Here is a 25633-nt window from a genome sequence, read left to right on the forward strand (position 1 = left end):
AGCTTTTAGGAAGTTTATTGGGCCGTCAAGCTGCCTTGAATATTGTTGAAAACGAATTTCAAAGCACGATGACAAAGGCAGTGAACAGCCATGTACAGACGTCAAATCTACAAACAGAAATCAACAGCGGTCTCTCCGACGTGGCCTCCCGTGACATTTTTAAGCATTTCAGCTCTGCATGCGACCCATGTTAATTTCAACACAGTGCCGTTTCCTAATGTAAAAAAAGTTACAATAAAATAAATGAACAGTAAAAAGAGTTGTCGCCGGTTTCTGTTTAGTTTTGCGAACCTGAACTTGGGTTCTCGTGACATTTATGCGAAGTTCAGCGATTCGACCGCAAGAAGACAACACCGCGAAAACAAATGCAGGCGGGGGTCTGAGACATCACTGAAGGCTAAGAGTCAAGTAGAAAACACTCCCTCCCAAACACTTTGCTTCGGACGTAGCCAACTGTGAAGGCTGGTTGCATACTCATGCAATTTGTTGAACGATGGACTCGCCGGACCGCACAGGTTTCGTAACGATGGGCGGTAAATTAACAAATTGCTTCACCGGGTGGCAAAGATTTAATGTTGCCAGCTTCATAGTAATGTTTCTGCATCAAACAACTGCCAGCCCGACCTATTATGAGACGCTCGTTCTACCCACTCAAGCAGCCGGTGATGATACACTCTCCCTGCTGCGTATCATTTGCACATTACCAACTTTAGGCATTCGTTGGTTTTGGACAACCGCTTATTTTGAAAATTAGGTAAAACCACAGAGCAAACATTGCCCCCACACCGCCCCTGGCAGACTAAACCTGGCTGGGAAACGTCGTACTTTTACGGATAGCCTTGCGCGATGAGAAGGAAACAATGACCAATGTTTTTTTTATGACCCACGCGATTTAAAAAAAAACAAAGAGAGAACGCAGTCACGTTCTACTCCAAAACTACAGGTAGAAGAAGTGGCCGGACGCACTTTATGCATTACGGTGCATTTTCCGTAAAAGTCTCATCGGCCAATTGCTCAAGTGTGAACGGCAGCAGCAGACTTCATATGCGAGAGAGAAGTGGCTGAAGGGGAGGGGGTTCAATTTAAAAACTAGGGATGAACAAAACAAGCCATTCGCGAGCAAGCCCATCGACAATACGAGTTACGCGAGTGTGAACCAACCTTAAGCAAGGCCAACAGGACCGTTGCTGAAGACATGGGTAACAGGTGTGCAGCATTACACCTTTACATCACTGCTGCCTCCGTTAGCAGACGTTCGAGAGGGTATCTGGTCTGCTCTTCCACGCTGACCAGATGTATTGTGAAGTTGCCCACATTTTACCCCACTGCACGCAACCTACCGAGATTTATTGTGGTGTACACATTTATGCTGCCGAGCGGATGAAGGCCAGGTTTTTTTTGTTCGAAAGAAAATTCCACGATTGTTTTCAACTGCCGTGCCAGGAGATCGCAACCGGCGACCTCTGGATCGCAAGGCCCAGTGTGCTCACCATCACACCACGGCAGCATCCCGAAGACGCGTCTAAAATAAACAATAAGGTGGTTCTTCACAAATATAATGTCTTCGACGGCCACAACGGCATTCACAAGTGTAAGCCAATGTTGTTGGTTGGCCCGTGTGGGCTCTGTGCACGTGCCCACACGTGTGCACACGTGAAGAGCGGTGCGCGACTTCATGTGAGCACAGTGTACATTAGTGAGAGGCGATGACTGTAGCAATGGCCACTAGAGTGTTGGATCACATTTGGGTTGAATGTGATGGCTAAGGGCGATATACCACTGGCCTTTTCGGCACGTGTACAATCCACCGCTGGATCAGGGCCTCCTCACGCCGTGCGGGCCAGTGAGGGTTGTTTGACCGTACTTCAAGTTGGTCTGTGGTGCGTTGGTCAAGGTGGGGGACATTGACGTGGTCGTATAATACGGTACAATTGATTTTGATTGCATCATTCTCTGCCGTTCGCCACGTAGCCCTATGGGGAACCTGCTTAGTGTCAACAATGGTCACCCATCTGGGCTCCTCAGTTGTCTTGATATAATTAAAGGTACCATCCACCCCATCTTTGACCATTGTGATATTGTCAACCGGCTAGCCTCCGAAACCAATCTAAAACGGATTGTTACATTTTACCCCTCAGCCATCCGCTTTGCCCTTGATGCCCGCTTTAGAAAAGATCATTACAACCTCTATATTACCTCAAATTAGTCCCCCCTGGACATCCGAATGTGAGATCACCACTGGGCTGTCTTCATCCTTAAGTCATTTTGAAATAAACCTGCCAAAAATCTAAAAGGACCTCCTAGCTCCACAAATTCCCAGCTGCAACCTCAGAAGTGCCTCCCCCCCCCCCCCCGTTTCTAATTAAAAAATACCAGCTGTTAAAAGTAGGGTTGAGCGACACGTCCTTCCACATTGCTGCCCCACGTTACCAGAATGCCCTTGCACCTCTCAAGCTTAGGATCAAGCTCCCTCTGCTACCTCTCTCTCACTCCACCATTGACTCCGAGCTCAGAAAGCGCAGCAGCAAGATCAGCTCCATCCATACCTGACACACTTTGCTACTACTTTTTGCGTTCTCAGGATTGACTGGCTGTTTTATCCCCTCGATTGTGTTCATTTCGCCTTGCGATTATCGCCTCTCCAACCATTAGTCACATCGTCTTGAATTTTTGGTGCAATATGCCTGGTTATATTAATGTTGTAATTTTTTTGTACTTGATGGATTTTATTTTCCCTGCACCTCCCGACGCATTCTGTTCCGATGTTGCCTGTTCCTGCGTACGGATCACTTTGATGTTGTTGTTTCGTGCCGATGCACCATAGATCTCCGGAGAAAACTAGCTGGGTTAACTGGCTGAACGGGATTTCCCATGGGACAATTAAACATCTCAACTCTGAGATCTGACGCATTAAGGGTAAAAGATAATGATATTTTCGAATATTTTTTATTTAAAACTGTATTTATTTTTACAATCGTGACTTTGTCATACGCTTCCAGCTCACAATCGGCGGCAAGACATAACCCATCACAGGATTTCACCCAGTCTCGTGGTGAAGTGTCAATGAGTTTCTAAATGTGTGTGTGTGTCGATTAAAGGTTGCCAGATGGGGCAAGTCTTGCGTATATTCCTCTCTTCAACAAAAAAAATCCTCACTGCAAGAAAAAAACATAAAAAAGAGATTAGAGTCTACAATTACAATCGTTAAAAGACCACCAGTGATGTACAAGACAACGTCGGGCTGGGATCAATGAGACCATGGGGGGGGGGGGCATGCTAATAACTAACCATAAACCATTGTCTATCCACTGCTGGATGAAGGAACACCCATGGCATCACCATCCTGCAGGGTCCTGTGACACCACAATCTCACTCCCCGCGTATATGAGCTGATCTCAGAGATTCTATCCTCGGCAGTGGTTGTCCCGTCCGGACACGTTTCGTCCTTTGATTGCCATTCCATTACCAGTCTCGTCCTTTAACTCTGTCCCCATGTTATGGAAACGACCTGCTCAAGGCCATATGAATTAAAAACATTTCCGGGTAAGGCCCACTGAGCTATGTCGCTCTTTTTTTCAGAAGTGACCTGGCTACCGCAAATGACAGCTCAACAAAGTGGCTCATCGTCATGTGGAAATGTACAGAAGCCAAACACTCGAAACGCGTGATGTCGATTCTAATTGTGGAGGGAAAAACCGAAGGACCCGGAGAAAAATCCAAACGACCACGGGGAGAGACATGCAAGCTCCAAATATACAAGCGTCAGGGTCGGTATCGAACACGCAACATCCTTGTACACCAGGCGAGGTAGTTAACATCTCGCCACCGTGGCGCCCCGAGATATCTCACGTCACTGCCAACGCGAGCTTACACGCACGACGAACGTTACTTGTGGCCAGTGATGTATGTTAAACTATTGGTGGGAATTACAAATTGCTGTTGTGGGAACCAATCTCTCAATAGAACAACCACTGCCAACCTCTGATCCAAGTACCCCTGGTTCGACTCCTAGTTGTGGACATAAGACTCATCCGGTATGTTAACCTGGCTTGAATCTCTACAGAGTTTGCTCAGCCAGAATATGAGTGCTTGGTGAATTGTGCGAGCATAAAGCACTTGGTAAATGAAGGCAGATTATCTCTCTACCCCCTTGTTATCAGGTGCTCCCTAATAATAGTATGAACTATTGGGATATTTGTCTCATGTTCAGAATTCTCCCACTGACGTTAACCATGGCCAGGAATAAAACTCGGTTCACTGAATTTCATATCGCAGTGATAACCACTGCTCCACCACTACCCAAAGACACCCTGTGAAGCTTAACACGTAGGCTTTTGCGACCAAAAAAAACCTCTACCCTGTGAAGCCTTTCACGGACTTTTGGGGCAAGTTCTGTTAGCGAGCACCTATGACGGCTGGCATGGCACACGAGGGGGTGGGTAGCCAGCACCACGCCCGGCCGCCTTTGCCTCCCCAGTGATGATGTTTAACACATCGCACCAGGTACTCATTTGAGGCCGAGTCAACCGAAGGCTCTGGACCAATTCAGAAAATCGTCAATGATGTTGAACGTGAGCGGGAATTCAACTCGGGTTTGCCGGGTTCGTAGCATAGCGCACTAACCACCGCACTACCGCGCACAAGTACACACAAACACAAATATCGCTGGTAGAGAGGCTACATAGGCTGTTAGGGTCAGTGCTTTCAGCAAGAACACACACACACACACAGGTACACAGATGTTTCTTACCTTGACCTCCTGGGGTTTGGTCCATTTGAGCGCCTGCCGGGGAGGCAGAGAGGGCGGCGAGGGGTGGTAGAAGACGCAGCCGGCTCGCTTGCAGCGTACCCCGTAGCGGCACGGCTGCAAACGCGGCGCGGAGGGGGGGGGGGGCGGGGGGACAAAAACACGAAAATTCGTTGACAATTTTTACTTTCGTTGATAAAGAAGCTCGCGTTCGTCAATAACGTTGCGGCCTTCGAGAGAAGACCAAAATATTGACGTTATGGGCAATGAGTCTTCTTCAGAGTACGTAGGCAAGTGCTACTGAGGAATGTGTTGAGTTTTTTTTTTACATCAATTCACCTTGAAACAATATAAATTAAGAGGTAATATGCCTGCCTGAATACACTAATCCTAAAAAAGTCAAATATGCTGCATTGTCATAGAAGTATCAACGGAAAACATGCGATTGTGAACAATACTGAGTTGCAAAGCAACTTATTTCCTAGTAACGCAAACAATATTTCACCAATACTCTTTGGTTCCTTCGGTAAAGTCACGTAGTTAGAAATAAAATAAAATAATCACGACGTTTCGATTGCAACACAAGCGATCATCATCAGGTGGGAAAACCACAGCAAGAACAAATTGCTGAAGTGGGAGCGAGAGCTGCCGTGGCAAGAGGTTATATAGGTAAGGGGGGAGGGGCAAGGAGGGAGAGAGAGAGAGAGGGGGGGTTGTGGGGTTGGGGGAGGGGAGGGGAGCGCTGTGTGAGCACTAGGGGGAGAGGACGTGGGGCTGGGGGGGGGGGAGTGGGTGGTTGCTGTAAGTGGGAGGCCGAGAGAGCTGGGGATGCAGGGGGAGAAATTAACTCGGAAGAACCAAAGATTATGGATTCCTGCTTTCACCAATGTGATCCAATCCACACGACCGGTGTCAAAAGTCATTGGGTGAAGAATCCATTCAGATCTCACCTCAGAGCAGTGCAAACCTCAATGTTAGACAACTGGCCCACGGAAGCGGACATCACAGAGCCACCTCTGATATCACCACAAGTGACCTTCGGTCCACACAGTTGGGGCGCAAGTTCGTTCCTATCCACCCTACCGACACCGTAATGTTCGCCACACAATAGCCAAATAAATATTTGTAATTCTAAAATGAGGCCGATTTCTGTCAAATTAAGTGCAGCACCAAATTTAACGTCACAGGATTTGCTTTTTTGCGCAGTCATTGATGACCGGGATGAGATGAACAACACTTGAGCGCTCTTCATCTCCCGAGCCATCCGGTCAAATGCTATTTTATTCTTTTGCTTTTTGCTTCCATTAATTATGTTCCAGCGGTCGCTCGTGAACAAAGACATTCCTTTGGAATTCTTGTCGTGAGTAGGACACCACCCGCCCTATATTGGGGGGATGACCAAAGGAAGAAGACATCTCACGAAACAATATCTCAAGACGTTTCAACATCTCTTAACCCCTGAGGACAAAACGCTTAAAAATAAATTAAGAAGTTGTTACCTTTGGGTGCTCGAAGGGACATTCCAGGTTCTTGCACTCGGGGAAGAAGCGGCATTGAGCGGAAGAAGAGACGACTGGGGCTGCCACTAACGAACAAAGACAAAGATCCCCCGTTATAACCTTAACAGACTGTTGGGGCAAGTGCTGTTCACGAGCACCTACGAAGGCCGGCACGGCACGCGAGGGGTGGGTGGCCAACACCACGCCCGACCACCTTTGTCTCCCCAGTGGCGATCTTTACACACCACACCAGGTACTCATTTGAGGCCGAGTCGACTTAGGGGAGGCCCAGGACCGGTTGAGATAATCATCATTGGTGATGGACATGAGCAGGAATCGAACTCGGGTCACCAGGTTCATAGCGCAGCACGCCAACCGCTACACAACCGCTCCCAATTGAACACGCTTACAGGCACACACATTCATGGTCACACGCGGTCCTATCCAACGACAACAGTGACGCATTCATAATGAATGTTTTGTTTGAGGCCACGTAATGATCTGGCCAAGGTTGCGGCTGTGAAATAATACTGGCTGCGAAAACCAACGTGTTACGTTAAAAACAAACCGTCATTCAGTGCCAATTTAACACGTAGGCTTTCGCGACCAATATTATTCATAATAAAGGTTTTTGGGTTAGATCGCGTTTATTTATAAATGTGTCGTAACCCTCCACCACCCGACACGGCCAATCAGCAAAGAAAAGTGTCACGTTGACAAAAGACAAATAATTCACTACTTCAGCCCACCGGTGTGTTGAAGAGTTAATCCACATTTACAGTTTGAGTACGACGTTTCGCTGGTAAATACTTCCAGCATCATCGGGCAATTCGCCAGAATGGTAAAGCCCTCGCTTGCTCCCGGTTTTATATAGAGCAGAAGAGTGACGTCATCACTTAACTCATCAGGTGCAGTGATTAGAGGCGGAGGGGGGGGGGTAATGTAATTATATAATCGATTAGTAATCAGTCATTGGTTATGATTAGTAATGAGTTGTAGATTAGTAATTCTTTAAATCAAAATGTAATGTGTATTATTTAATAATACGCTTCCAGGCCGCACTGAGCCGGTAGCTGTCAGAGCGATTAAAGTTATTCTTGTTCCTCTCAATTTCAATGGATTCTCTAATTAGTCTTTGCCAGTAATAATTAGTTTTACACACCACTGCAACATTGTCAAAATCAATTGAGTGTCCTTGTTGACAAGCATGTTCTGCCACTGCCGACAGTTGTGTTTGAGATAATTTAATATTTCTCTGATGTTCTTTTAGTCTTACGCTGATGTTACGTCCCGTCTGCCCAATGTAGCAGCTGCCACATGAACAATTAATCCGATATACACCTTCTGTTGATAGTTTAGGTAATGCGTCTTTAGTGCAAGATACTAGTTTTTGAATTTTGTGTACTGTACCAAATCTTACTGTAATGTTTTGCTTTTGCAAAACGCGGGCTAATTTGTCAGTTACTCCTGAGATATATGGAATTTTTATTGTTTTAACAATCTGGTCGCTTTCAGTAGTATTGCTTTGCGATCGTGATTTGGCATTCAGTGCTCTGTTAATTTGAGCATTATTGTAGCCATTCTGTCGTAGTGCGTCTTTAACGTGTTTAATCTCTCTCACTAGACTCTCACCATCTGACACTGTTTTCGCCCGATGCACGAGCGTCTTAATAAGAGAGGATTTTTGAGCTGGATGATGATGTGATTCTGCATTCAGATAGGCATCAGTGTGCGTTTGCTTTCTGTAAACGCTGTGTGTTATTTTACCGTTTAGGCCATGTCCAAGCAAAATATCTAGGAATGGGAGTGTATTATTCACCTCCATTTCCATGGTGAACTGGATGGCCGGGTTTTGTGCATTGAGATGATTTAGAAAATCATTAAGTGTATCTTTACCATGTGGCCAGACAACCAAAGTGTCATCCACATACCTAAACCAAAAGGATGGTTTTAATGTGCTCGAGGCAAGTGCTCTTATTTCAAAGTTTTACATGTACAAATTTGCTATAGCAGGGGATAAAGGAGAACCCATTGCTGCTCCTTCCTTTTGTTTAAAGAAATCCCCTCTCCATAAGAAGTAAGTGTTATTTAAGCAATGGCCAGCAAGTTTCGGAATATCTTTTTGTAAACCGGTATTCTTTACTAGTGTATCAAGTAATTTAAGCGATTCGTCCACTGGAACCTTAGTGAATAGAGAAATCACATCAAAGCTTACCAGAATATCATCAGGAGTAAGTTTAATATCTTTAATCACATTCACAAGATGTTCTGAATTTTTTATGAATGAAGATGTCTTACCGATGTAGGGCTGTATTTGTTTGGTTATATATTTTGCTAATTGATATGTGGCAGAGCCAATTGTACTGACTATGGGTCGTAATGGGATGCCGATTTTATGAATCTTTGGTAGCCCATAGAGTCTAGGTGGTTTTGAGGCCCTTGGCTTAATTAGGTATTGCTCATTTTTAGGGATTAATGAATTTGCAATTATTGCAGTGGTCTTACGTTCTAAAGTATTAGTTGGATCTCGTTTAATTTTAATGTAGGTACTTTCCTCTAGTAAATTTCTAATTTTATTATCATAATCGGCTCGTGACATCAGTACAGTAGTGCGGCCTTTATCAGCTGCTAGGATTTGGATATCCTTATTTACACGCAGCTCTCTTAAGGCTTTTGCCTCGTTAGAGCTAATATTTACTTTTGGAACTTTGCTATTCTCAATTATTTTAGCAACCTCATGTCTAGTCATCTCTGCCTCATTATGTGGAAGGAGTCTAACTGCTGATTCTACCTCAGCAATTATCTCATCCACTGGAATTGTGCGTGGGGTAATGGCAAAGTTAAGGCCTTTAGAAAGGATAGAGACCATGTCACCGGTTAATACAGTGTTGGTCAAGTTCATTTCGGAATCGCTAAAGCAGTTACACTTAGATATAAGCAATAGTGTATCTATGCATTATTGGAATATAATCGATAACATAACACAACAATCGGCTGATAATGTGTTTAAACTAACAAAAACTAACCAAATTAATAAATTTTCTAGACTACATAATAAACAAATCCCTACTGAAAACCAAAAATGTAAAACCAAAACTGTACTGAACTTGACCAACACTGTATTAACCGGTGACATGGTCTCTATCCTTTCTAAAGGCCTTAACTTTGCCGTTACCCCACGCACAATTCCAGTGGATGAGATAATTGCTGAGGTAGAATCAGCAGTTAGACTCCTTCCACATAATGAGGCAGAGATGACTAGACATGAGGTTGCTAAAATAATTGAGAATAGCAAAGTTCCAAAAGTAAATATTAGCTCTAACGAGGCAAAAGCCTTAAGAGAGCTGCGTGTAAATAAGGATATCCAAATCCTAGCAGCTGATAAAGGCCGCACTACTGTACTGATGTCACGAGCCGATTATGATAATAAAATTAGAAATTTACTAGAGGAAAGTACCTACATTAAAATTAAACGAGATCCAACTAATACTTTAGAACGTAAGACCACTGCAATAATTGCAAATTCATTAATCCCTAAAAATGAGCAATACCTAATTAAGCCAAGGGCCTCAAAACCACCTAGACTCTATGGGCTACCAAAGATTCATAAAATCGGCATCCCATTACGACCCATAGTCAGTACAATTGGCTCTGCCACATATCAATTAGCAAAATATATAACCAAACAAATACAGCCCTACATCGGTAAGACATCTTCATTCATAAAAAATTCAGAACATCTTGTGAATGTGATTAAAGATATTAAACTTACTCCTGATGATATTCTGGTAAGCTTTGATGTGATTTCTCTATTCACTAAGGTTCCAGTGGATGAATTGCTTAAATTACTTGATACACTAGTAAAGAATACCGGTTTACAAAAAGATATTCCGAAACTTGCTGGCCATTGCTTAAATAACACTTACTTCTTATGGAGAGGGGATTTCTTTAAACAAAAGGAAGGAGCAGCAATGGGTTCTCCTTTATCCCCTGCTATAGCAAATTTGTACATGTAAAACTTTGAAATAAGAGCACTTGCCTCGAGCACATTAAAACCATCCTTTTGGTTTAGGTATGTGGATGACACTTTGGTTGTCTGGCCACATGGTAAAGATACACTTAATGATTTTCTAAATCATCTCAATGCACAAAACCCGGCCATCCAGTTCACCATGGAAATGGAGGTGAATAATACACTCCCATTCCTAGATATTTTGCTTGGACATGGCCTAAACGGTAAAATAACACACAGCGTTTACAGAAAGCAAACGCACACTGATGCCTATCTGAATGCAGAATCACATCATCATCCAGCTCAAAAATCCTCTCTTATTAAGACGCTCGTGCATCGGGCGAAAACAGTGTCAGATGGTGAGAGTCTAGTGAGAGAGATTAAACACGTTAAAGACGCACTACGACAGAATGGCTACAATAATGCTCAAATTAACAGAGCACTGAATGCCAAATCACGATCGCAAAGCAATACTACTGAAAGCGACCAGATTGTTAAAACAATAAAAATTCCATATATCTCAGGAGTAACTGACAAATTAGCCCGCGTTTTGCAAAAGCAAAACATTACAGTAAGATTTGGTACAGTACACAAAATTCAAAAACTAGTATCTTGCACTAAAGACGCATTACCTAAACTATCAACAGAAGGTGTATATCGGATTAATTGTTCATGTGGCAGCTGCTACATTGGGCAGACGGGACGTAACATCAGCGTAAGACTAAAAGAACATCAGAGAAATATTAAATTATCTCAAACACAACTGTCGGCAGTGGCAGAACATGCTTGTCAACAAGGACACTCAATTGATTTTGACAAAGTTGCAGTGGTGTGTAAAACTAATTATTACTGGCAAAGACTAATTAGAGAATCCATTGAAATTGAGAGGAACAAGAATAACTTTAATCGCTCTGACAGCTACCGGCTCAGTGCGGCCTGGAAGCGTATTATTAAATAATACACATTACATTTTGATTTAAAGAATTACTAATCTACAACTCATTACTAATCATAACCAATGACTGATTACTAATCGATTATATAATTACATTACCCCCCCCCTCCGCCTCTAATCACTGCACCTGATGAGTTAAGTGATGACGTCACTCTTCTGCTCTATATAAAACCGGGAGCAAGCGAGGGCTTTACCATTCTGGCGAATTGCCCGATGATGCTGGAAGTATTTACCAGCAAAACGTCGTACTCAAACTGTAAATGTGGATTAACTCTTCAACACACCGGTGGGCTGAAGTAGTGAATTATTTGTCTTTTGTCAACGTGACACTTTTCTTTGCTGATTGGCCGTGTCGGGTGGTGGAGGGTTACGACACATTTATAAATAAACGCGATCTAACCCAAAAACCTTTATTATGAATTCAGTGCCAAGTTGGGCAAGTGTCCCACGGTATCTGTACTAATTATGGGGGACACTTTTAAAGCTATGTGGATTGGTCAAGACATACCAACAGGTCATGGGATAGGCCCATGTGCGATAAGTTAAAATGTAATACATCAATCACAATATACAGAATAGAAACTATGTGGTTATAAGTTCGTGCGTGCACGCGCAAGCTTCAAATCTTACCATAGAAATGAGCAAATACTGACAAGGGTAATCTCAATAACATTAGAATGACAATCGGAAGGATTTGTCCAATCCTTTGATCAATCCACTGCAGACTCACCTCCCACTGCACAAGGGGGTGGGTGGCCAGCACCACGCCCGGCCGCCTTTGTTGCTTACAGACGCGCGTACACACGACACAAACGTGTGCTCACTCGAGCCTGGCTCACCTGGCTTGGCAGGCTGCGCGGGGCGGCGTTTCTCCGTGTGCGTGAAGGGGCACTCAACCTTGCTGCACTTCCCGTCAAAGCGGCACACCGGGTGGATGTAAAGGCACCGATCGCCAAACTTGCAGTTGGGGAACGTCCTGTGTGCGGAACAGAGCATTACCAAGACGTGGAAACATAAACATTTTTAATGCAAGTTTAAATATTCTGGGCAAATAGGTATTTGTGCGTCTAACAGATCGTTACTTTACCGGGCGAGGCCCACTGATCTACATAGCCCATTTTCAGACGTGACCTGGCCACGAAATGATAGTCCAATGAAGTGGCTTATCATGTGGAAATTAATAGCTGCCAAATACTCTAAATGTTTGTTTCTATATGTGGAGGGAAAAAACGGATGACCCGGAGAAAAATCCACGCGACCACGGGGAGAACATGCAAACCTCCAAATATACAGCAGGCGTCAAGGTCGGCATTGAACCCACGGCCTCCTGTGTACCAGGCGAGGTAGCGAGCATCTCGCCACAGCGGGACCCATGCAACTAATTTCTACATCCGATGGCACAACCACCTCTCAACACTCTCCAGTTGCTAATTGTCTTCCTTTCTCAGCATCCGCGTCTCCGCTGAATGTGCACATGTACGGCACTTTTGTCTACCCACTGCTGGACGAAGGCCTGCCCGAGCCGTGCGGGTCACAGGGGGGGTTACGTGAGCATACTTCACCACGCTGGTCAGTGCGGAGTTGGTAAAGGCGGCGAGCACAGGCGTTGGAAGCGCAGTGCAGCGCAAAGGATTTTTGAGAAACTGCCCTCTGCTGAAAGCGCAGAGCACCAGTTAGTGCATGGTGGTCAACCATCCCTATAAGGTGATACGCTCATAGCGTACTTCTGCTTATATAGCAACGTTATCTCGTCAAGGAGCAATAAACCATCAAGCGAACTCCGGTCATCCTCGCAGCAGGAGCGGCTTTTGGCTAAGCGTCGAACAAAGACGGTGGTCACCGCATCGCGCGCTCTCACAAGCGTTTTTTCGGCCGTCTGGAACACTCTTCCTTCCGATATTAAGAAGTCACCGGAGCTGTGCACTATTAAATCTAGATTGAAAAAACGTATTTCTTTAGAACTGCTTTTTGTGTTCAGTTTGTTTGTCCTTCCCCCCGCACCTTCCGATTACCGCGGTTGGCTACGTATGGTGCTAAAGAAGTTCAACACACACGTGCATACATACACACGAAGGCCAAGCAAAAGACTTCTCAGCTCTACCCATCTCTCCACGTGAAAGATGGAAACTTTTTAAAAAGGGGGGTAAGGTGGGGGGTAGGGCTGGGGGGGGGCAACGCTTACTTGCAGCACTGCGTCGGGTGGTGGAAGGGGCACGCTTCCCCATTGCTGCAGCCCGGCCAGAAGCGGCAGCGCTCGCGCCCTTTCGCTTGCGCCTCGGGGACGTAGCCCTCGTCGGAGTCGTCTGGGCGCAGAGGTCGCACGTGGGGAGGAGAAACCGAGGGGAAATGCGGAGGTTTGCGGGGGGGTGGTGGGAGGAGGGAGAGGCGAGGAGACACAGGGAGGCACGGGGGGAGACGATGAGAAGTGGGGAGACGACGGGAGGAGATAACGTCGAGACGCGGGAGGAGACGCAGGGATGGGGGAGATGGAGACACGAGGAGACACAGCCACGGGGCAAGAGGACATATGGGGGAGACACAGGTGAGAGACATTTTAATTTCAGCTCAGTGAACGACGCTTCCTCCACAACACACTGTAAGCGGACTCCTCCCAGCGCCGCCCATCAGCTGACGCCCACGTCATCAGCTGACGCCCACCTCATCAGCTGACGCCCACCCCCATCAGCTGACGGCCCTCCACCCCCCGGGCCTTACCGTCAGACTCTCCCAGCGACACGGCCACGGGCTTGAGCTTGGGGATCTGCATCAGCTTGCCGCCCTGCGCCTGCACGAACACGTGGGGCCTCCCGAGCGGCACCGACAGCTCCATCTCCTCCATGTCGACGACGCCGCCCATGGCCTCGGACTCGGAGTAGCACTGCTCCATCTCCTCCACCTCGGCACCCGACGCCGCCGCCGCCACGGCGGTCATCGTCGCCTCATCGTCCTCCGCGTCGCCGTCAAATGCGGCCGCCCCCGCCGGAGGCGTCGCGACGCCGTCCAGCGTCACGATGAACTTGGGGCTCACGGGCCGGCGTGGTGGTTCGGGGTTCCTGCAAAAAGGCGCGTGCGGGCGCGCGCGCAAGCGTGAGCGTCGGTGGCTTGAGCAGGGGTCGGCAAAACCTGCGGCTCCGGAGCAGCGTGCAGCTATTTAAAGGCTGCTTGGTGACGTTATTCACAAGCGTATTGCGGCTCCTCAAGTACCGAGTCTTTTTGTTTACAGAATAACAAAAATGGTCGTCGACCCCTGGGCTAGAGTGGGGCGGTAGTGCACTGATATGAATCAGAAAACAAGAAAATGTCATGCGAATGCGCAGATCCTGTAACGCTTTCCAACAAGCGTTTGTCACCGGAAAGATTTAATTGGCAGTAACAAGGACAACTTTGAAAACCGCATAACGAGAGGGCGCCACACGTGGAGGTATTTCTGATGAAGCGATCGCATCTAAGTGCGCGGGTTTACCCGATTTCATACAGAAAACAAGAAAATGTCATGCGAATGCACAGATCCTGTAACGCTTTCCAACAAGCGTTTGTCACCGGAAAGATTTAATTGGCAGTAACAAGGACAACTTTGAAAACCGCATAACGAGAGGGCGCCACACGTGGAGGTATTTCTGATGAAGCGATCGCATCTAAGTGCGCGGGTTTACCCGATTTCATACAACAGGTATGTATATCTCATTAGAATTCCTAGTGCACAAGCGTACGCTGCCTACTCCCATTAACATGCCAACAGCGGTACGTTGTTAATTTTCCTTATTTATTTCAGGAAACCTTATCCGGCTTCCAGAGGCTTTACTCTATGAAGTGCAACGACACACTGTATCTATAAACTGTTTCGGTAAAGTCCATTCATTGGGCGCCACCCATCGCTGCCCCTTGGGCCTCCTCCCTCTGAAGCGAGCCTGACCCCGATGAGCCCTTGCCGTGCCGTTACCGGTTCCGTATGAGCCGAGGCGGCGCGATGACGGCTGGCGGAGTGGCGCCCAGACGATGCGCCAGCGAGATGCTGGTCGGAGCGGCGGGCATCACCGCCGTCGCCACTGCCGCCACCGTCACAGTCTCCCTGGGGGGATCTCGCGTCTGGCCCCTCTCCTCGTCCGTCAGCACGAAGGAGCGCGTGTCGGCAAACACCACCACTGCACGCGCGCAGACACACAAACGCACGCACACACACAGAGCGCAGACGTTTTAGTGACCGTTTCAGTCATCCACACGCACGGACGCACACACACCAGAGGTACACGCGAGCAAATGTCATTTTCTTGCTTTCATTAAACTAAATTTAACACACAATTATCGGTAAATGTTGGGGGCACGGCACCTGAAAGCGAGCAACCAGAGTTAAATTCTCAGTCGCGGCTAACATCAGCGGCGGCTAGCATGCGGAGACCTCGGCTGCTGATTAATAATCGCCCGATTCATGATAACAATGGTATGTACGTTGAACTTCTTTCGCACCGCAAGTAGCCAACAGTGCTAAGTTGGTGATACGAGTGCTGCTGGTGCTGACGATCATTATTATACCGATGCTGCTGCTGGCAGTGCCTGATAATGAAAGCAATGCTATGGCTGCTACTACTGCTGATGACAACGGAACTGATGATGAACAAAAGGCAACACAACCAACGGTGCCAGGCGGAAGAAATTCTCCGCCACTCTTTAATCCAACTCTCGTATCCTGCTCCTCATTCCTCCGCCGATTCGGCCGCGACCGCCACTCACCAGGCCGAGCGCTGCCGGCCTCGTGCGGCCTCGCGTCATCTCCGAGCGCCTCCACGTGACGCGAGTCCACAAGCAGCGCCTGCACTTGCGGTTTTATCTGCGGCTGCAGCTGCGGTTGCGGCTGCGGCTGGGGTTCCGGCTGGGGTTGCGGCTGAGGTTGCAGCTGCGGTTGCGGCTGAGGTTGCGGCTGAGGTTGCGGCTGAGGTTGCGGCTGAGGTTGCATCTGTGTCTGCTTGGGGCGCCAGCTCTCCCGTTCCGGCTGGGCACCGCCCTGACCCAATTCCAGGTTCCTCCTGATCATGGCCCGGCGTGGTTGTGGCACAGTGGAGCGCTTCGACTCTACTTCACGCGGTTCCACTTCCTGTGGTTCCATTGCCTGCTGCTGCTGTTGCTGCCGCCGCTGCTGCTGCTCCGGCTGCCGCTGCTCCGGCTGCCGCTGCTGCTGCTCCGGCTGCCGCTGCTCCGAATGTGGCAGGAGGCCGTGCTTTGGCTCCGGGAGCCGTGCCGTGCCAGGCCGGGCCTCGGGCCAGCGGGTTACACTCTGGCGCGGACCGGAGGCCCTGTAGGTCAGCCGGCCCGCCTCGTCGGCCTGGACCGTCCCGGACCCGCGCGTCCACTTCCTGGGCTCCCACTCGCCCTCCCTGTCCTCCCGAGGGCGAGCCCTGGGGGCCACGGGGGCAGTCTGCCGCTGCTGGATGGCTGTGTGGAGGAAGAGCGGGGAACCCCACGGAAGCCAGACAGAGGTTAGGGGAGGCGGTCGTAGCAACAGAGGGGCAGCAACAAAGGAAAGCAGCAGAGGACGTTCATACCCAGACCATAGTTTTTTCATCAACCCTGACATTATGTATGTATGCATGCTGAACGTATTTTGCCAACCGTGCTAATGGGAGGTGCAGCCTAACCATGGATAAATAAACTATTTGCATTATTCCTGGAAACTCGTGTAGGGTCTGCCTTCCTGGTCCTCATTCCTGTCTTGGGCCATCATCTGCACATCCACTCCACAGTCCTTCATATGTCCTAGCTCACCACTCCAAACCACCTCTCTCTTCCCTAGGTCCTGCCTCTCGGTCTCCGCTCAAATGCTTCCATTTTCATCGCCTTTAGTCTTCTTCTAGCGTAGGTTCTCTCTCTTCTTTACGTCTCACCCTAACCACCGGAGTTGACTATCTCTCAGATTCATGGGACCTCCTTTGCCAGTACCAAAATATGATAATAGGTTTTTCCCCTTTTATCTGGCAACAAAACAGGTGTTAAGTTGTTAAAACACCAAATTGAAACCTTTTACAAGGAATCATGTCTGCATTAACCACAATACTTGTGGTCAAAATGCAAAAAATATATACTCTGATAATATATGCATTGTCTTTGAAACTGATTGGTCCACACCAGAGACAGCTTTCTTTTGAGCCTCGTCTCAAACGGTCCCATGATGTAGATGCTCACCCCGAGCTCACATTACTCTGATAGTGCATTGTCTTTGTGCTGTGTACGCCTTTTGGCATCCCCTGGTCTAACACCGTTTGAGACGAGGCTCAAAAGAAAGCTGTGTCTGGTGTGGACCAATCCGTTTCAAAGACAATGCATATATTATCAGAGTATATTTTTTGTTTGCATTTTGACCACAAGTATTGTGGTTAATGCAGACATGATTCCTTGTAAAAGGTTTCAGTTTGGTGTTTTAACAACTTAACACCTGTTTTGTTGCCAGATAAAATGGGAAAAACCTATTATCATATCTCTCAGCTCGTCTGAGACAGGGGCACCACACCCTTCGCTTCTTCCTCATTTACAGCACGTGAATAATCACGCACGAGTCTAATCACATCACAACAATATATAACCATAACAATATATTCATCTAGACATCATATTCCAGGGCAGCACGGCGAGCTGCAGTGGCTACGGGGGATCAGGGGCTACGGCAATTGTTCTCAACCTTGAAACAGAGAGATCGCAAGTCCGCACCTCCAGTCAACAGGGGGCTATATTAAGTACACGTGGTGGTAAGGTATTCGCTTCGAGTTGCGTATCAGTGCGTTGTGTGCTAAGCATTCACGATCAATAGTCGGGGGTCAGCGGGTTGGGACATTGAATGGGATGGACGGGAGGGGAAGAGGTGAGGATGGTGCGCGTTGCTTACGCTGCATGCGACTCGTGGTGCGGGAGACCGACTCCTGCGCCTCGGAGATGGCCTTCATCAGCAGGCTCTTGTTCGCCTGCTTCGAGGGAGGCAGCGTTGGCCTGGTGGCAGCGACGGGCAGGCGGGAGGGTGGGGGGGGGGGCGGTCAGCGGACGGCCGTGGATGTGCGCGTACAAGAAGCGGACAGGAAGACGCATGAACACGGGGCACACGGACGCGATGGCGCACGTCCAATTGCATTCCAGTGCATCCCTCCCTTACGGCTTACCCATGTACTCCCATGTGCCCCCCTGAAACCCCGAGCTTCACCACAGAACCCCGCATCTCCACGATGTCCCTACGCATATCCGTGCCTTCCCACGTTTGCCAGTACATTCCTGTACGTCCCCAGTATTTTCCAACGCATCACTCCACGTCCCCATTCGTTCCCTCACGTCCCATTGCATCGGCATGCGTCCCTTTACTTCCCTGCGGACGCCCCTTTATCTCCACAATATCCCTGTGCATCCCCGTGCACTCCAACATATCCCTTAACATTCCTGCGTGCCCGCAAGGCTTCCAATGCATCCCCTCACCTCCCCGTGGGCTTCCTCCTCTCCTCCCCTCCCCCTTATATTCCCAAGAACGTGTGTCCATGGATCCTCCTACACCCCCACCCCCCCTCATCCCCAAGTGCCCCTCACTGCACGTACTTGCGCTCGGGTTTTGGGGGGAGCTGCACGCTGCTGGCAGGGCCGCCCCCGCGCCGCCAGACCTCCACCTCGTCCTCCTCCTCCTCCTCCCCCTCCTCCTCCCACTCTCCTCGGTCGTCGTCTTCATCGTGGTCGTCGCCCTCCAGCGGGAAGACGCGCAGCACCGAGCTGGAGGCGCCCGCGCGCCGCCCACTCCGCCAGCCCTCGCCCTCCTGCACGCATCGTGCACAACATTGTCGTCATCGTCGGAAGCGCCCACTCGCTAAATCGCCCCACTCTCACTCACACATGCACTCTCTCACTCCCATCTCTCTCTCTCTCTATCATCAATCACCTGTTCTCTCTCAATCGCCCTCTCTCCATAATAAAGGGGGTGATTTTGGGTAAGATTGCAGTGATTATAAACGTGCCGTTAAACCCACCACTACCACCCACACAGCCAATTAGTAAGGCTTGTTCACGTAAACAAAACCGGCCAATCAGTTAATACTTCAGCACATCCGTGTGTTGGAAAGAAAACCCACAACATTTACAATCTGAGTAGCATGACGTTTCGCTGGCGATTACAACCAGCCTCTCGCTAACTTTCACTCTCCTGATCTCACTCTCCCTCGCCCGCTCTTGCTCTCTGTCGCTCTCTCTCTATCCCTCGATCGCGTTCTCTCCCATCATCTCTTTCACCTGCTCGCAAACTCAAACCCCCAGCTCGCTTCCCCGTGTGCGCTGGGGGTTGTTTGTGTCTCTGACAAGTCGACAGAGTCAGGCCGTCCGAGAGATGGGGTGAATTTTCTACACTACATTGCAGAATTGATTTTAATTAGGGTGACGACATGAACGTCAGGGTCAGAACGATGAGGCACTGAAGAAGGCAAGGCTTCTGGTGCCCATTTCAGACAGGCGGAGAGAAAGTCTCGACTTGGACGGGTCGAATGCGTCACAAGGAGAGAGGAAAATCTGCATACCAGCCGCAGAGCAAGGCCCAATGACGGAGATTTAGAACACTTTCAGGATTCTAACGTTGAGCGTTAATGGCCAGGGCTCACACAAACAGTTTGGAGAGCAGTATAGCCATAGGTAATTCCTAAGTTATTAAGGAACATAAACCATTCAGCAGAATTGTTTTCAGCTGAGTAGTTGGCACGGTCCTTTCACATCCGCCAAATCCTGGAAATTTGCGTGACACCCTGTGACCTGTGACCCCCGTAACCTCACCTCTCGCGCGTGTCGCTCGCCCCCGCGCTGGTGGCCCCCGTCGTGGCTGCTCCGTGTCGAAACCACGGGAACAGGCCTCCTCCTGGGGGGCGATGGCACCGTATCCACGGCAACGGCACGCTTCTTGGGAGGCAAAGAATCCATCTCTAAGGCACCGGGCCTCTTCCTGACGGGCAATGGCAGGGTATCCAGGGCGATGGCGACTGGACGTTTCCTGAGAGTAGAGGGCATAATATCCACGGCAACCGGACGCCCCCTGGGAGGGGAAGGTACCGTCTCCACAGCAACAGGCCTCCTCCTGAGGGACAACAAATCAGTCCCTATGGGAAGAGGTCTTTTCCGGGGGGGCGATGGGACTGTATCTACGGTGACCGAACGCCTCTTGGGTGGCGATGGAACCGTCTCCATGACGACCGGTCGCTTCCTAGAAGCGGCAGCAGCAGCGATGGGCGGAGACCCGGAGCCCATCACCACGGCGATTGGTCTCTTCCTGGGAGGCGAATCCACATTCCCCATGGAGACGGGCCGCTTCCTGGACGGGGAGGTTGAGGTCGTCACGGCAACGAGAGCGGGACGGTGGGGGGGCGGCGAGCGGGACCCCCCTGCGCCGCTGCTCAGGTCGTATGAGAGGTCGTCCAAGGTCGGGGTGATGTCGATGATGGGGTCAGAGGGCATGGGGAGGTCGGCGCTCGATGACAGCGAGTGCTTGAACGTGGTGCGCGAGGAGCGATGCTCCCCACTGTGTCTGTCCGATGGGGGAACAAGTAGACACGCACGCATAGACGTGCATCGTCAGATGAAATGCAGAGCAAAGCTCCTTGTGAAACACCAATTAAAGCATCTGATAAAAATAGAAAATACATCAGCTGAAGCGCCTCAGCATAGAGAACCAGATGAATTTAGAGAGATGAAGGGCTGCGTGAGCTCTTAGATTAATAATGACGTAAAACTGCATTCCCTCATACATTAAGGTAGTCTCCCTCCTTAACCTCCTTCCGTTCCTCTCTCAAAGCCTCACCTCTTCTCTACCACCCATTATCTTCATTTTCCCTCCCCTCGCCCCTCCACTCCTTTCCGTCCCTCCCCTATAGCCCTTTCGTGATCCCCAAATAAACTCTATCCCTGTCACTCACTCCTCAATCCCTGTACGCCCCTGCCACATAAATAATTTTATTCTGTCGCCGTTTTGTAAGCTACTTGAAGGTGCTATATAAATACACCTCACGAGGCACCAGACGAAACATTGGGCTTTGCCCCACCGGCTGTCGCAGCAGTCCTGTACCAGTCGGTGACACCTGCTCACCGGCTACTGGAGGAGGAGGTACGGTCGCGGCGTGCGCCGACGCCGCTACCGCTGCCACCCGTGGCGCCGCTGCTGGTGGAGCCCTTGGTGTCGCGCGGTGGCGCTGCCACTGCCGTCGGCACCCCCTCGGGGACGGCACGGCCAGCGGGTACGGTCGAGTAGGAGATGGAGTGGCTCGAGTCTTTCTTTTCGCGGCTCTCGGATACCGGGGCGTCCACTCGCGTCTGAGCCTGGTCTGTGGGAGCAACACGGCGGAGGTAACGTTGTTCGTTTGTTTATCCAGTAAAGCCTTAAAAATATTTGATTAGCAAGAGAGACCTGCACTGCGAAGTTCAGCAACGTCCTTTTCTGTGATAATGACGAAAGCAAGGGACAATCATATACGCTGAATTATCACAGGAAGACAGTGCCTGGTACATCGCAGTGTGTCCGACAGAGGCACTCACCCACAGTGATGGAACGCAGCTTGTCCAAGACGCCATGCAGCCTGCGATGGGGTGAGGGTAATGGGAAAAACACACATGCAAGCACACACAAGTCAACATACATACATACAACATGCATGCGCACCCAAGCATGCACACAAGTGACCATTGATACACACATACATACGCATACACACAAATCAACATGCACAAAGAATTATCATTATCATGATGAAATTTACTACTTTTTTATTTTCCCAGGTAAGGCCCAGAGCTCTATAGCTTTATCAGAAGCGACCTGGCCACAAATGATGGCTCAAAGAAGTGGCTTATCACATGCAAATTCATAATAGCGATTTATACCCTAAACACACGTTTTTAAATGTGGAGGGAAACCCCGGTGATTACAACGTTGAAAATGGCAAAGATGACAGTGATGTTGACAACGGCAAGTGGGATAACGCACGCAGCAGTGCACCAAGCAGCGCACAATGTCCGTGCATGCGCAAGCGTACCACGCGGTGAACTTGCTGGTGTTGTCTCCCAGGAAGAGCATCAGATCGCGAGTCATCTGATCGCGGCTCTTCTTGTTGGCCACCATCACCATGATGTAGTCCGGCAATTCATTGTCTGAGCAGCACAACGCAAGGGGCTCAAAGTTCAGAACCGTGTAACAATTCGTCAGTGGAATATGAATGACAGTCAACGCCCAATTGTCTGGGGTAAAGGGGTGGGAAGGGTGGCCCGGATAAATCCGAAACAAAGGTGATGCAAGACACGTATGAATTAGTCTATAAAACGTGTTTATTATTCACCTACGTAGACCGAAGGCTGATTTTATTCATAAAAGGGTTTACAAGCCGATGTTTTCAGTCGTGTGGGCACCTACTCAAGAACTCAATGATCGAGGGGCAGCCAATGATTAAACGAAGAAATTCATTTATGTTTGTTTTTCAGATGACACTACCAAATCCGCGCACATCACCTCCCCTCCAGTGGCACACGTGGGAACAGGTTGAGAGTTTTCCTCAACTACCTTCGTGTTATCCCATTAGTCGAGCAATGTAACCCGATAATCAGCAGAGTAATCAATTACTTAAATAATCAGATAGCCCACCCCTATGACAATATAAATCACAATAATAAACATGTATGTTGATGTAGCGTTTAGATCAATTATTACATGTAATTACAGATTGCGGAAAGGTGTTTTATGAAAGGGTGCGAATGTGTTTGTGATTGAAGGTGTGTCTCTTACCAACATAAACCCCCAGCTCTGTGAGCTTGGTTTTAATAGCGGACTGAAAGAGAACACACCCACAAACACAGCACGATGAACAATTAATTACACGTTAACACCCACACAGCAGATATTTGTATTCCTGTACCAATAATAACACGTGCCTGTCCGCGGAGCGCCCATCAGTGGTAGCTATATTGGACACCACGGTGGCGAGATGTGAATTTCCTCGCTTGGTATTCGGGATAGCGTAGGTTCGATCCCGGACCCTGACACCTATATATTTGGAGTTTGCATGCTCTCCCCGTGGTCGCGTAGATTTTTTTTCTCCGGGTCCTCCGGTTTTCTCCTCCACATTTAGATACACGAGGTTGAGGGTATTTGGCTCTTGCTCTAAATTTCCACATACGCCACTTCGTTGAGCTATCATTTGTGGCCAGGTTGCTTCTGATAAGGAGCTACATAGCTCAGTGGGCCTTACCTGCGAAAATAGCCGCGTGTGTCAGCACCCGGCACATTGCATCCAGTATACCCCCCTCCCATGGCTGCGGCTACTAATAACGTGCCTACTCCAATCTAACAGCGACCCGCACAATATTTCAGTGGGAAATTAATCCCGATGCCGAATCGAACGCCTACATTTTAAGCGATATCTGCTATACTGGCAATAGACTGTGCTGTCGGTAGGACGAGTCCTACACAAGATACACATGCTAGTTATACACTCCATAACTACCCCATGTATATCTACAGCCCTTTTGTCAATGCATTGATCGATGGGGGGGCCTCCTCAAGCCGTGCAGATCGTGAGGGTTGTTGACCATACTTCACCGCGCTGGTCAGTACTGGTTGGTGAAGGAGAATGCATCATGCACGATACTGGCCATACAGCCTAACACTACCCGTGCCATACTCCACTGAAGCCGAGACGTAGGGCACAATATCAAACACAACCCCATTATCATTTCTGCCCCCACGCCCTCTAAACACATACTTTTTAGGGGTTTCTGGTATTTAGGAACCTCTGGGTTTAGGGGTCTGTCTCTGGGCTTATGGTTTTAGGAGACTCGGGATTGAGAGGTCATAGGGTTTAGAGATCTCGCGGTTTATGAATCTCAGGTCTCAAGGTATCGCGGTGTATGGATCTCAGAGCCTCTAGGTCTAGAGGTCTCGCGGTGTATGGATCTCAGAGCCTCTAAGTCTCGAGGTCTCGGGGTTTATGGATCTCAAGAGTTTCTAGGTCTAGAAGTCTCGGGGTTCATGGATCTCGCGGTTTCGGGGTACCGAGGCCCCCGATCTTTGCGGACTCCACGAAGCCTCATCCTAATCCGCTAGGCCGCACGGCGGCATGCTGCGCGCGAAGTCGCCGCTAGCCGGTCTCGCCCAAAGCGCCGCCGCCGCTCCGTTGCACCCCCGATTTACCTGGGCCCAGCACGGGCGGAGGAGAAGGGGACGAGAGAGAGAGGAGGGGGGGGGCAGAGGCCCTTGCGAGAGGAGTCACGCACCCGAATCTTGCGGCTGATCTCCGTGCCGAGCTCCACTCCGACGTCCATGTCGGCTGCTTGTGTGGCGGAGGCCGCCTCGGGTGACGTCATCGCGCAGGGCAGGCCCTGCGCGATGACGTCACGCGCGCGAACTTACGCGATGACGTCCTCCCCCAGAACTTGAAGGCGGGGTGCCGGTGACGTCAGCGCGCCGACCACGCCGATGATTGCGTGCCCTCCCCCCCCGCCCGTCCGTATATATTATTTATTTCGATTTAAAGCTTTCGTGACTGCAGAGATTCATCTTCTTGGTTCTTTCGGTGACTTTACCGAAAGAACCAAGAAGATATTATTTGTTTCTTATATATACTGTGAGAAATATGCTGTGTAACAATATGTGATAACATCTAAAATATCATAGCCGTCAACCCGTACGGTCTACCTCGTATTCTTGTACAGGGGGAATTGCGTTTTCAGGTCCATAGGGCGTACAGCCGTTTCAATGCGGGCACACACAACAACAAAAGTGTCTATGTGTTTGTGTTTCTCCCTTGTGATGGGAACTTTGTAGGATGAAAGTTGAGATTTACAAGGGGCACGGGGTGACCGATAAGGTCTGAGTTGGTATATAATAAGGTAGGCACTGATAAGGGGTTGACAGGTATGATATAATATCTCATAAAATATATAATATACTGTATGCGATAAATATATGAAGGGACTCCTCTCCTTACGAAGGAGTTAGAGATTACAAAAGTTGTATAATCTCCTGCAGATGTAGATGCCACTGGTTCTTCACGTTCTGCAGATGTAGATGCCACTAGTTCTTCACGTTCTGCAGACGTAGATGCCACTGGTTCTTTATGTTCTGCAGATGTAGATGCCACTGGACCTTCATGTTCTGCAGACGTAGATTCCACTGGTTCTTCACGTTCTGCAGACGTAGATGCCACTGGTTCTTCACGTTCTGCAGATGTAGATGCCACTGGTTCTTCATGTTCTGTAGACGTAGATGCCACTGGTACTTCACGTTCCGCAGATGTAGATGCCACTGGTTCTTCACGTTCTGCAGACGTAGATGCCACTGGTTCTTCATGTTCTGCAGATGTAGATGCCACTGGATCTTCATGTTCTGCAGAAGTAGATGCCACTGGTTCTTCACGTTCTGCAGATGTAGATGCCACTGATTCTTC

At 48.9% G+C, this 25633-nt stretch overlaps 1 protein-coding gene across 1 annotated transcript; it reads right to left on the reverse strand.

Annotated features, from left to right (window-relative positions):
• ZC3H14 (zinc finger CCCH-type containing 14) lies at positions 1-24603 on the reverse strand. The gene is made up of 16 exons (XM_032974421.2): positions 24462-24603; positions 22975-23017; positions 22232-22346; positions 21738-21778; positions 21292-21526; positions 19989-20733; positions 18777-18988; positions 18085-18185; positions 15942-16640; positions 15154-15355; positions 13929-14266; positions 13396-13516; positions 12053-12189; positions 6247-6332; positions 4751-4864; positions 1-3155 (listed from the first exon to the last, which is right to left on the reverse strand). Exons 1-16 carry the CDS (start codon positions 24549-24551, stop codon positions 3153-3155), a joined length of 3282 nt encoding a protein of 1093 aa, XP_032830312.1. The 5' UTR covers positions 24552-24603; the 3' UTR covers positions 1-3152.
• Between the last annotated feature and the right edge of the window lie 1030 nt (positions 24604-25633).

The sequence above is a fragment of the Petromyzon marinus genome, chromosome 53 (assembly GCF_048934315.1).
Source record: "Petromyzon marinus isolate PM22_M1 ecotype Great Lakes invasive population chromosome 53, UKy_Petmar_22M1.pri1.0, whole genome shotgun sequence".
In the NCBI taxonomy this organism is placed as follows: Eukaryota; Metazoa; Chordata; class Hyperoartia; order Petromyzontiformes; family Petromyzontidae; genus Petromyzon; species Petromyzon marinus.